The sequence below is a fragment of the Poromitra crassiceps genome, assembly GCF_964638095.1.
Source record: "Poromitra crassiceps genome assembly, chromosome: 5".
Taxonomy (NCBI): domain Eukaryota; kingdom Metazoa; phylum Chordata; class Actinopteri; order Beryciformes; family Melamphaidae; genus Poromitra; species Poromitra crassiceps.
The window spans coordinates 48,018,591-48,031,855 of NC_139642.1; the positions used below are offsets into that span (position 1 = coordinate 48,018,591).

General features: G+C 46.3%; 1 protein-coding gene across 1 annotated transcript in view; it reads right to left on the bottom strand.

Annotated features, from left to right (window-relative positions):
• LOC310777022 (neprilysin-like) overlaps nucleotides 1-7,513 on the bottom strand; it is a 55,821-nt gene extending 48,308 nt beyond the window's left edge. The window contains exons 1-2 of the mRNA XM_083637268.1: nucleotides 7,389-7,513; nucleotides 1,270-1,446 (exon numbers count right to left, since the gene is read on the bottom strand). Coding sequence (XP_083493394.1) covers nucleotides 1,270-1,446; nucleotides 7,389-7,431 — 220 coding nt within the window. The 5' untranslated portion in view covers nucleotides 7,432-7,513. The remainder of the gene's footprint in view (nucleotides 1-1,269; nucleotides 1,447-7,388) is intronic.
• Nucleotides 7,514-13,265: the final 5,752 nt, after the last annotated feature.

Consider the following 13,265-nt stretch of genomic DNA (forward strand, 5'->3'; position numbering starts at 1 on the left):
AGTTGAATACAGCATGGTTTCAGCGTCTGAAAATTTAAGCTGAGATAAACGGCTTTTTGTGAAATTCGATAGAACAGTCACTTTAACCATTCATTTTTGGCATCAGTAAGACGTCAGACATCTAAACAATAGTTTTGAACAGTAATTTCCTCCGTAACAGCAGGAAACCCCCCTCTACTTCAAACTCCTCCCTCCGTGTGTGTTCTTCTTGGCTGCAGCGGGCGTGTCACAAGCTCGTTTCTGCTGCTGTTGTAACCTCGCGTCACCAGGCTCACTGCTTTGCTGCTGCTCCTGCCTGCTGGCGGCCGCTCGGCAAGTCTGGATATGGGCTCGCTCGTTTCTTGCGGTTTCGGTTGAGAGCTTTGATGAAGCTTTTGCGATTCTGGTCTTATTTATGCTGCGTGTTTCAAAGTGTCTTGCACCCATAATCTATTATGCAAATTTGCAATCCCCCCCCGCCAGCTCCCAAACGCGAAAGCGAAAGCGTTTTCGCCAATCCATTTTCATGAGAATGGCTTCCTCACACTGCTTTTTGCTTGCCTTCCTCTAGTTTGGAGAGCACTGTCGCCACTTAGTGGGTCGGTGGAATGGGTTGTACACGTTCGGTTGCTCCAATATTTTTATAGGAGACGTGGGGAGCGTTGATCCACGTCCCACCGTCAATTTTTTTTTTTTTTTTTTAAGCCGAGATATCTCGTCATTGGCAGTCAACCGTTGGATTCTGTAAGCCGAGATATCTCGTCAATGGCAGTGAACGTGTTAACACGTCATTGGCAGTCAACCGTTGGATTTTTTTTTGACGTATCAACACGTCATTGGCAGTGAACGTGTTAATATGTGTCTCCAGGGTCCACATTGAGATCCGATTGTGATGGGATCAGGCAAGCTCCATAGTGTAGAGCATTCACCGCAAAACTGCACTGACTGTTGTATGTGGATTAAGAACGCATTTGCATTTACACTTGTGGTCTCAATGTGTCCCTGACCACCTCCGGAGGTGATTTGTCAGATCGGATCACAATCCATCCTCAATGTGTCTTGGGTGCATTTACACCTGTACTTTCATGTGGTCAGGCACTATTCGATGGCAATCTGATCACCCAAAACACATTTTAATGCCAGGTGTAAATGGGATATCAGATTCAGCTCAGAATCTGCATGTAGGAACAGTGCAGAGCTGCTCTCTCACTTACTAATGGACAGGCTAACTTATGGGCTGACTGATCATTTACTATAGTTTGGTTCACTGGTTTGACATTCAGCACTCACCAGTCTTCTGCGTGGCAAAGAGGATGATGAGGGCCACAATGACGATGAAGAGGAGGGAGACGATGGTAATGAGGCCGATCTCCAGGGAGGTCCAGCGGGGCTTCTTAGCCGACTTAGGGGGGTTGGTCTCTGTCATGCTCAGCTCTCCTCCTTCAGCTACTGGCTGTAAAAGCTCACCTGGGGAGAGAGGCACAGGACACATGAGCAGCAGAAGGGAAGAGGAGACAATGAGAGAGACTCCCATCAAATTGAGGGGGAAAAACAGACAAAAAACCATTGAAACTATACAAAAATTAGCTAAAGACTGCACTTGTACATGTAGACGATCTTCATTCCAAATGGGAGGGACTGATTGCAAAATTCTGGGCCAATACCGATGATCCCAATGTGTAAATACACCTTTTTTGACAGGGAAACGATTCATTATAAACAAATAACTGAGCTGTTTTAAAGTCTTTTGAGCCCTTCATCATCACACTATCTTTGAATGAGCACCAATTCAATCATACTGTCACGTATTTATGAAACAAACAACAAATTATGTCACTGCCCAACTGTCACTGATGGGCTAAATATCGGCGAGACGGCCACTGCAATCGGTGAATGGTATCTTTTTCCCCGATGGCCGATTGCAGTCAACAAGCCCAATATCGGCCGATACCGCTATACGGACGATATACTGTATCGGTGCATCCCTAATTCCAAGCAGGTTTTTGATACATTTTAATACATTTTCTTAATATGCACTGTGAACAATGTTTATAAAAGTATCAATAACAGACTTTGGCACCTCAAGATATATATATATATTTCCTGTGTGGGAATAGGTTATTATCACACATAATAATTTAAACTGCCAGCCTAGAAAAACACTCAACTGTCAAGTCACCAGATGTTGAGGTGCAAAGTGAAGAAAGAAGATGGAAGGAGGAAAAGGGGATAAGAAAACAAATGAAAAAGAAACAAACAACAGAATCTGATGATGATAATCATAATAATCATAATCATAATAATCATAATAATCATAATAATAATTTAACAAAAGGTGAAAACAATTGGAATTACCCTCTAGCCGCACTGCACTCCAGACAAAAGAAAAACCTCTTAAGAAGAGAAAATAAGGGAATAAATGTTTCTCTGCGTCTCACTAAAGTCTAGTGTTTTCCTCTCTGGGGCAAGCGAGAACTTTACAAAGTTCATGTAGCAAGCAGTTAAGTCTATCTCTGAAACCAATTAATCCTTAACCCCTAACCAAGAGTCCACACGCACGCAAGCACGCACGCCCACACACACACACACAAACATACACACACACACACACACAAACATACACACACACACACACACAAACATACACACACACACACACACACACACACGCGCGCGCGCGCGGGCATGCGGGCATGCGTGCACACATGCACACATGCAAACACACTTGTTCTATACCGGATATAGAGAACCTCCTGCACACAGACAAACACACACACACACACACACACACACACACACACTTTTACAAGCTGGTGTCAATGAGACGCCTGTGCAGATGGGTGGGTCCCTCTGTGTGCTGGCTGAGATGAGAGCACCCCGACCTATAGGGACAAAGTCTCTAGCTTCCTTTGAACGAGTAGAGAGCCACAGACTCACATGATCACACACACACACACACACACACACACACACACACACACACACACACACACACACACACACACACACACACACACACACACACACACACGTGTCACACACACACACACACACACACACACACACACACACACACACACACACACACATCACACACACACACACACACACACACACACACATCACACATCACACACACACACACACACACACACACACACACACACACACACACACACACACATAACCACAGTCCTGTTGGATCTCAAAGCCCCTTCAATCCTCTTCATGACTAAACAATGAACCAATGTAAACTACACTGCAGTTGCAGTGAGTGGCCATTACTGTAGTGTAGAGTGTATGCAGCAGCACAGCAATGCTTTAGCTGTGACACCGGCACATCATCGAGATGTGAACTCTGCCGTCTCCCTAAAAGCTGCCCCCACCTACACCAGCACTGCACAGCACAGTGGGTCACATGACTCCACTTAGCTGAGCCATGGCCCTAAATGGAATGGATATTATTCCCTCTGCGCCGGTTTGGTTGTAAAGACGTGATTCCACAATAGGCATATGGGCAAATATGCAGGAGTATTAGAGTAGTAAAGAATCTTTATTGTCCCCAATGGGGCAATTTGGTTTCAAGCAGTTCCAATACATCAACAACAACAGCATTAGAGAAACGTAATTACATCCCAAAACCACACATGCCTTCATCAGGGTGACTGTGTGCGCGCAACGCGTAGGTGTGTGTTTTTAACCGCTATATGCATTAGCCATACAAATACAGGCTTTTTAATTTTCCACCAACATCATCACCGCTGCACCAAAGAGCCGTTTGCTGGTTTTTGTTTATCTTCCAAAACGCACTACTCTCTGTTTTTCTACATTTTCATGGGAGACTTCGATCCCCACATTAACATGACAGAGCTTCATTAAATAGAATAAATGTTGATGACCTTTATTTACAATGATCTTCACATTAGGCTCAAAGCATAAATCATCATCTGAAAAGGTATTTACTGCTTTACCACGTCTACGTGCTCGCCACTAATTAGTGTAGGTGGTGTGGGGGGTGGGGGGGGGGGGGGCAACTCCCCTGCCAACTGCCATCAGTGTGCAAACTCATTAACAACTATGGGCCATGGCCGGTCTCACTACTCTCACTACTGATGGCAGCTGAACGCGTCCTATGTTCACTCATTTTGTCAAGTCCCTCGAGGTGACTAAACCCCCCCCCCCCTCCTGAAATGTTTCCCCTGCTGCCCCGGTCACTCCTCCACCCTCTGCCGATCTGGGGAGAGCCGAGACTAGCACCATGCTTCCTCCGACACATGATGTGTGCAGTTGCCAGCCCCTTCTTTTCACCTGATGACAGCGGGAAGCTTCTCCAGCAGGACGCAGCACATGTGAGGATCACGCTATTCCCACCAGTTCCCTTCCACCCTGACCAGGCGCCCCGACCGACCAGAGGAGGCGCTAGTGCACCGACCAGGACACATACCCCCAACCGGCTTCCCACCCGCAGACACGAAGCCAATCGTGCCTGTATGTACGCCCAACCAAGCTGGAGGTAACACGGGGGTGCGAACCTGCGACCCTCATGTTGATAGGCAGGGAATCTACCGCTACACTACCCGGATGCCCGCTCGGGGTGACTAATACTGACGTGAAAGGTATACCCTTTGTCATTTTCCCACGGAGCTCACCTCGCGGGCTCCAGCCGCGACTCGAGCGCTGCACCTCCCACGGGACCTGCTCGGCCGGCCCGGTGGTGTGACACCGTTTCCTGGTTGAAAACGCCACCGCGTTTCTTCGAAGTAGAACAACTTGGTTAAAGTCAGGGTTATGGTTTTTATATGTTTAAAAAACGGAACACATGTCCACATGCGGGCCACCCGGAACCCGGCCCTCTCGTGTGACAGGCAAGGAACCTATATGTCGGTCCCACCCCAACACCCTACCAGCCGCACCCCCGGCTTAGGCAACTTGAATGTTACACTGTCCCGTCACCTTGTGGGAGTTCTGCTAGACTACACCCGGCTCGTTCCAAAATGACAAAAAAGTCCCCTCGGTATGACGCTCGGTGTGACGCCGCGGGACTTGACAAATGGTCAACACAGAGGACGTGTTGGGAATGAGAGCCGGGCCCAGCGGGCTGGCAGGTGACACGTCTCTGTGTGATTGATAACGGTGTGTGCTGGAAGTTGGAATGGGGGGTCTAGATGGAAGGTTACAAAAAGGAATGGGCCTGAGAAATGACACATTGAAAAGTGGAGAAAAAGTGAAGAGCGCAGTTTGACACGAGTCCACATGTTAATCAGAACTTCCAGTTAGAGATGTGAAAATTTCATATCACCATTACAGTGACCAAAATTATCACGGTTATCAGTATCATCACGCTTTGTTGAAATGTGCTGAAAATGTTCAAAAAGTACTAATACACTCAGAAATCATTTCACCAAGTTTTATATTGAAAACTCAGACCCAAAAAGGATTGATATATACACTCACTGAAATCATTTCTCTTAAGGCGCATGCACGTTTGCATCTGGGAGACGGACCGGATGCCAAGTTTGGTTGTTGATGGACAGTATTTACCATGTTTTTCAAAGCACTGTAATCATGGTAACACGGTAATCACGCGGTACCACGCTTTTAATGATAATGAAGATTTGAAAGGGTACGGTTAAGGAATTTTATCACAGTTATCATTCAAACCGGTTATCGTTGCATCCCTACTTCCAGTCAGACAATCTCTCTCCCCTGCAGGGCCCAGAAACCCTGCCTCAACTTTGCTCATAATATTTGTCCTTTTATTTGCTGCGAGCAAACATGTAACGGGTGATAATAACAGCCACGTGTTGTTAGCTACTCCAGTCAAGCCTCGTGTGCGGGTGTGTGCGTGCCACTGTTAGTGTGGCTGTTACATATCCATCAGTTAGCATCCTGTCACATTGCCTGCCTGGGGATGGAGTGACTTCTGACTTGATGCGGGGTGAAGGAATGTGACTGCCAGAAACAGAGGGAGAGGGGAGAGAGAGGTGTAAAGCGGGACAGTGAGGGGTCCTAAATCATTTTAAACTAACTGACTCCTTCTCAGTATGCTGAGGCATGTCCGCTATGACTTGTACGGAGCACCATAGTAGGCCTATGCCCTCCTCCAACATGTCTCCCTCATACTATATACTTACTGTGTTAACATGACTCACTGGGGATTAAGTCAGACATAAATATGTTTAAGAGCTGCAAACAACTCACCCTCACAGAATAAGTACAGTACTAAAATAGCAGGTATTTCTAGTTCACTTGACAACATAACATCTCTCTCTCTCTCTCTCTCTCTCTCTCTCTCTCTCTCTGTCTCTCTCCTCCTCTCTCCTCTCTCATGCTGTGTGATATATCTGAAACATAAACAGTTCCTGAGTCCCGTGAGACCTCCAAACCACTTCAAAATTAAAGCCATCATTCACTGAGACACCTGAAAACAGCCATGTGTGACTCGTGCATACACAAGTCAACATGAGAGGGTACTCTCTTGTTGAGTCACTTTCTACAGTAGCAATCATCTAGGGCAGGCTATGATGTGAAAATGCATATGTACCGAATTAAGTTGGAATAAGTGGTGGAATATGGCCTACTTGACTTAAAATAACACATTCTGGGGATCCGAATCCCAGGCCTCACACAGAATAATACTACTCAGTCAGCAGGATTTTTTTTTTAATCACTGACAGAGACTGACAGCCAAAGATCCAGCTGAAAGTCCATCACAGGCTATCTCCTTACGGTTGACAGCAGGGCAAATGACACAAGAGAAATAATCTATCATAATCTCATGGCCTGAGAGTAAGCATCAAGGCAATTATTGTACAAGTCCCTATAGTACAGGGATATAATACCATAGGATAAAAAGAGAATTTGTAGCCTAACAGCCCGCATAAGCCCGCTCTATCTATCGAGTACCACTGACGCACCTCCAGGAATATGATAGGGGTATTAAAGTGATCTTTCCTTCAGGCAAATGCAGCACAGGTGTCAAAACTCACACACACACACACACACACACACACACACACACACACACACACACACACACACACACACACACACACACACACACACACACACACACACACACACACACACACACACACACACACACACACACACACACACACACACACACACACGGTGCTTTGCATTGCAACGGCCGAACGCAGCTAAATGCGTGCCAGCTCCACAGCTCCTGTTGCACATCGGAAACTCGAGGGGATGGCATGATCAACTGGTGCATGCTGCCCCGGCCGCCCGTGTCACACTCTCAACACGCACGCGCACGCACGCACACACACACACACACACACACAGTCGGGCATGCACATGCGCACGCACACGCACGCACGCACACATGCGCGCTCAGGTATACCCGCGCTGCAACATGCTCTCGGGGTGCGTAAACGACTTACCAGGTGTGTCGGGAAATTTTCGGTCGATGATATATATGGGCATCACATCCACTGATCAGTCCATCAAATTCCACGGATGGAGCGCGAGCCGATATCAATAACAGAGGATCGAGGCTACTTGCTTTACCCTGGATTTCAAGGCACTAACCGATCCCGCCTCTCTTCTTCTTTTTCCTTGGGCTGTCTATTCTGGGAGAGAGCACACGCGCATACACACACACGCACAGCGCGCGCACACACACACATACGCACGCACGCACGCACACAGACACACGCACACACAGATCCCGATCAGCACCAGGCTATGCTGTAGCTACATCCCAAAGAGGAGCGTTGAATTGATCCCTCTGACTCTTGCGGCGCATCATCAGCACATGATAAAGTGTGTGATCAGACGGGAGATCCCACACCACACCACAGTGATACAGTCTATGACACACAGCCAGCCTGCAGTGAGTAGTAGCCCTCTGTCTGAAGTTCCTCGTTTTAGTCGTTGCCTCCTCCGTAGGCGGCGTTTATAAAGTGACCCTGTCAGCAGCACTCGCTCGTGGCTCCTAAATAGCTCCAGGGGGCACTGGGCGCAGGTCCAGGTGAACGACGCGCGGCTCCTCCAACGGACGGTGCCATGCAATGGGCAGCCGCAGTATAGGCTAGTCCTCTTGATGCGCGATCTCTAGTAGATCTCAAGTCCAGACCTTTTCAACTCAAGTTAGGACCACAACTTTGTCCACAGATACTCCACCTGTTTCTTTTTTAATTATTTGAATGCAACTGTCCTAATCTTATGGTTATCAATACAACCCCGGTTCTATGAGCAATATTCACCAAGATGAGTGAGATGTTGCTATGTTACACTATGCATTATGCTGTTAGTTTAGTTAATCAATTATTAACTTTATGTATGACCACCCCCATTAAAATGAAATGTGGGGAGTCTTACACCAAAGTAAAAGTTAGAACAATAATTTATTTATTAACTAAAACTCGGAGAAATAACTAGACAAACTACAAACGAACAGAACAAAAGGTCCATGCGGAGAGAGACCACTGACCTAAATAATATGACCCAACCCTCCATAATTCTTTGGACTCACATGTGTTGTCTGTTGCCATCTTGGGGTCCTTGTGTTGTGCAGCTCACGGGAGACGGCACGAGACGGGGTGTCTGGATCACTCCCTTTTCTATCATCTATTTTACTCTAAATGGACAAGTTATATACAAATTCAACACCGTACAGTTGTTATGACACGTGAAATTAGCTATAGGCCAAAACCGTGTTTCAGTCCATTCTGTAAACACGCGGGTCCTCCCTCAAGTGGTCATTCGAGGAACTACTACAGCTTTCAGGATTCCTCTGAAAAAACCCAGAGCTAGCCCACTGAGAGACTGAATGGTTTGAAGGTCTTCTTAAGCTTGTGCAATGGCCCAGGTGCACCCAATCAGCCTAACGACCCCAACACCATGGCTCCTCCATGACAGGGTCAGGAGAGTGGGAGGATCGTCACAAAAGCTAAAATCTTATCAGATGGGGGACCCGTGGACAAGATCTTATCAAATGTGGGTCTATGGTATAATTTGTTGTGTCAATTTAGGGCTTCTTAAATGTGAAAAAGGTTCAGAACTAGCATAGAGAAACAGAGTAAAGTGATTGTTAAAGTATGACATCACTCTCATAACACAGACAAAATACTGGAATAAATGGATATTGTTGGCTATCTTCCTTGAGAGAGAGTCATTCTTGCTGTGCGTCTTATTAGTACATCAACATCAGAACATCCTTATCAATATTATAATTAGGGTTGGGTTAAAACAATCGATTCTCCGATTTTGAATCGATTTTTATTGTAATCTTTTGATTCATATGTCCAGAGATCAATTTCTTTAAATTATTATTATTGTTATTATTATTATTATTATTATTATTATTATTATTATTATTATTATTATTATTATTATTATTATGTATTTATTTTTTATAAACATAGGCTATAATAGATGGGAAGTAACTAAGTACAAATACTTTGTTACTAGGGATGTCACAATATATCGTCCCACAATATATCGCGATATCAAAACGTGACAATATGTATCGTTGAGATGAAATCTCATATCGCGAGAAAAAGAAGCTATGGTGGCACTGATCTGCATCTGGGAGGGGCGGGTGCGGGGAGCCGAAATCGTACAGTTCCCACAATGCACTGGGCTCGCGTGGCCTTAGATTCCACGCCCACCCCTCAGGCATTTGGCTGATATCAAACTCCAGTAGGTGGCGGTAATGCACATATATGTTTGCCAACCGCCATAAAACTCAAAGAAGAAGAAGAAGAAGAAGAAGAAGGCTTCGACATAAAAACATTATGAGAAGAAGAATAATAATAAAAAAAAGAAAATTGCCTCCAAATTGCACCAAATTTAAATGCTAGTATATATGTTGGGAGATGTCTTCATAAAAAAAAATTCATGCATTTTAAGGCATTTTCCTAGGAGTTAGGAGCATCTGATGTAACTATTTCATGTAAAATGTGTAAAAACGGGTACATTGCTCAGTGTTGATTTCGTTACTTCAACACACCTTCTACTAGATGTAAAATTTGACGAGCTTTCCAATGCCGCCAGTCCCGTGTCTGTACGTGCTTCCGTTCCCGAGATATGGTCTCTTTACAAGGAGCTATGGGAAGCTAACATTAGCTACCGTAGGCTAGGCGGTGGGAAAAGATGGCTGCCTTTTGTTTTTCTTCAAGACCTCTGAAGGGGCGTGGAGGACCTCTAGAGGCGGGACCATGGCGGCACAGGCCCACAAGTAGTGTAGTTCATAGGTGCTCGACTTCCGCAAGGCGGACTTGGCCCATCTGACGTAAAACGCGTCGGCTGGGCCAAAAAATAAGAGATGGTTGATATCTCTGGCTGTGAACAACCAATTTCAAAAATTTCAACGGATTCGAAAACCTTAGGGGCGTGAGATTTAAAGGCCCATTCCGTTGGTTTTGGCGAGAAATAAATGTGCACAAAGTGTTTATTATTGGCACTGAGTGAATGCGCCTTGACGTCACTTAAAAATGGCGACCAGGGGCGTTTCTCTCCGACCAGCAGTTCAGAAGATACATGGAAAACCGCAGTTTCGAAGTGGATAGCATCTCCCACCACAGCTAGAGGATGTGACGTCTCGCGCGTTCACGTCGAGCTTGCCCCTTGTCCTAGACGCTAACAGGAAATGGCTGAAGTAGCTTTTAACGTTACGCTCGTCGCTAGCTGCTAGCTAAAGGAAACAACAAACACAGACTCCAGAAAAAGTCCAGACTAAATAAATAAATATTTATCTAATGAAGCCCGTCTGGCCAGACAGCAGCAATGTGACCGACATCGGGGGGAAACTAGAGTCAGGAGGACTGTGTTTTCGGTTCATGAAGGGAACTTGCTGCTTGTAGCTAGTGTAATGTGGTTTTGACCAGATAACGTTAGCTGCTTGCTAATGGATTTTCAAGATTCAAGATTTTTACTGTCACTCCGTAGTACAAGTATCTGACCACCTGGTCAGAAAACTCTGCTAACATTACCGTCTTGTGTGAAGTAATGCAACCCTAACGTTACTACCGTTATGCTTATGGTCATGGAACATTATTGTTTGACTGCATTTAGCTGCGGTGGTGATTCGTTAGCTTGATGCTATACGCGGCTAACTAATAGATTTAGCTATATTTATAGAAATTACCACCAGCCCCACTAATAACGTTACTGTCTTGTGTTGATAATGAATCTAACAGTCGGAAATATGCCTATCGTTAGCCTACTGTCTGTTATGCTTACGGTACATTGTTTGACGGTAGGCTACCGTACATACAGGGGGAGCAGGCTATTTCCTGGCTTGTGCTAACATGAGTATCCACTTCCAGCAGCCAGCAGGCTCTGACTGCAGTGGGACTGCACATACTAGTAATGTTAGCTTGATGCTAATCGCGGCTAACTAATATTAATTTACATTTATAGAAATTACCACCAGCCCCACTAATAACGTTACCGTCTTGTGTGGATAATGAATTTAACAGTCCTAAATATGCCTAACGTTACTGTTATGCTTATGAAACATTGTTTGATTGTTCAGTTTGGTTCAGTTTGGTCAACTCCAGGCATTACCGTACATACAGGGGGAGCAGGCTATTTCCTGGCTTTTGCTAACATGAGTATCGACTTGCCCGCAGCCAACGCAAGCCAAAACACGACCAAACATGCCACAATAACGTCCCCTAATTCATCCAGAATCCTTCCTGGCCATCTCGAGGCTGATCTGACTGATAAATTGTCCAGGTTGCCGTTTTCAAGTGACTTTTATGAGTTAACGTTACAAAGCAACTAACAGCTCTGCTGTTGCCAGGCAACTGCTTGTGCGCGTGCGAGTATGGTGCCCGCGCGTCAGCTCGTTCACACGCTGCCTGCAGTTACACTAACGGCCACCGGCGTCAGTAATAGTGAGTTTTGACGGATTGGGCCTTTAATATATATTCATATTCCCCACGGGAAAGCCGTCCTTTAAGTAGGATTTTCAGGTATCTATTTTCACTCATCAGTGAGTGATGTCATTATGTCATGATGTAATAATGTTATGATGTCATGTTATGATGTCATAATTCCACATTCAGTCCCTCCATAATGCCTTCTGTTTGAGACACAGCTTACAAGTCAGTGTGGTACAGTGAGACATCTGAAGGAATGGCTGTTCAAGCAGGGCATGGTGACAGGCAGCTGTTCTATGATACCGTCAGTGGAGGAGACCTGGACAAACTGAGGAGCCTGCTGCAGGAAGACCACTTCAGAGGCCAGATCAATGTGCAGTCTTTGTATGGGGGTTGGTGGAGGTGGACCCCTCTGGTGTGCGCAGCCTACCAGGGTCATGCTGCCTGTGTGAACTACCTGATCGCACAGGGAGCACAGGTAGACCTAGCTGTCAAGTATAACTGGACACCTCTCTTCTATGCTGTGCGCCAGGGTCACCTGGACTGTGTCCGGATCCTCCTGGAAGCCAGGGCCGACCCTAACAGAAGCAAACATGGCTCACGCAGCCCTCTCTACTTCAGTGCTGCATACAACAACCTGGACTGCTTCCACCTGCTGCTCCAGGCCGCTGGCGTTCTGACCCGTGACATGGCTTCTCTCCTGCTGGAGGTGGTGCTGTATAAGAGGTGCAACACGGCCTTCGTCCAGCTGCTGCTGGACCACGGTGCCGACCCAGCCCTGGTGACCACAGAGCAGGCACAGCTGGAGGAGAGGGCGGATCCTGAGGCTCTCAGGGTCTTTCTGGAGGCCAAGAGATGTCCTCGCAGTCTGGCCCACGTGTGTCGGATCCGGATCCGCCAAGTGCTGGGCACACATCACCTGAACCAAGTCCACTCCCTACCACTAACACAAGTGATGAAGGACTTTGTGCTCCACCGAAACTGACTTGAAGCTTGAAGGGAGTCAGTTTATTTATTTGCATTTCCTAGATTTAGTTCTTCAGTGACTGTGTTTCAAAGAAATCCAGGAGCAGAGATTATATACCATCAGCATACACCCCCTTTAGCCAATCCTACTATCATTGGAGCGCGTTAATTGGCCTTCCTAGAGGGCTGACCGTGGGTAGCTATTGGGACGTAAGTTGGGGCTTGGCCAGCCCCGGCTGGGTCACCTGGGCGAGGGTGTATGATGTTGCGAGACCCGAAACATCCTATGACCCCAGGGTACATCACTGAGGATTTGTCCCAGTTGCATCCATGCGATGTTTTCTCTTTATAAGTTAGCGTGGCTTAGCCAGTGACTCATAGGAATAGACTACGTGACAACCAGGAATAGAATAGTGACCACTTCAGAGGCCAGATCAATGTGCAGTCTTTGTATGGGGGTTG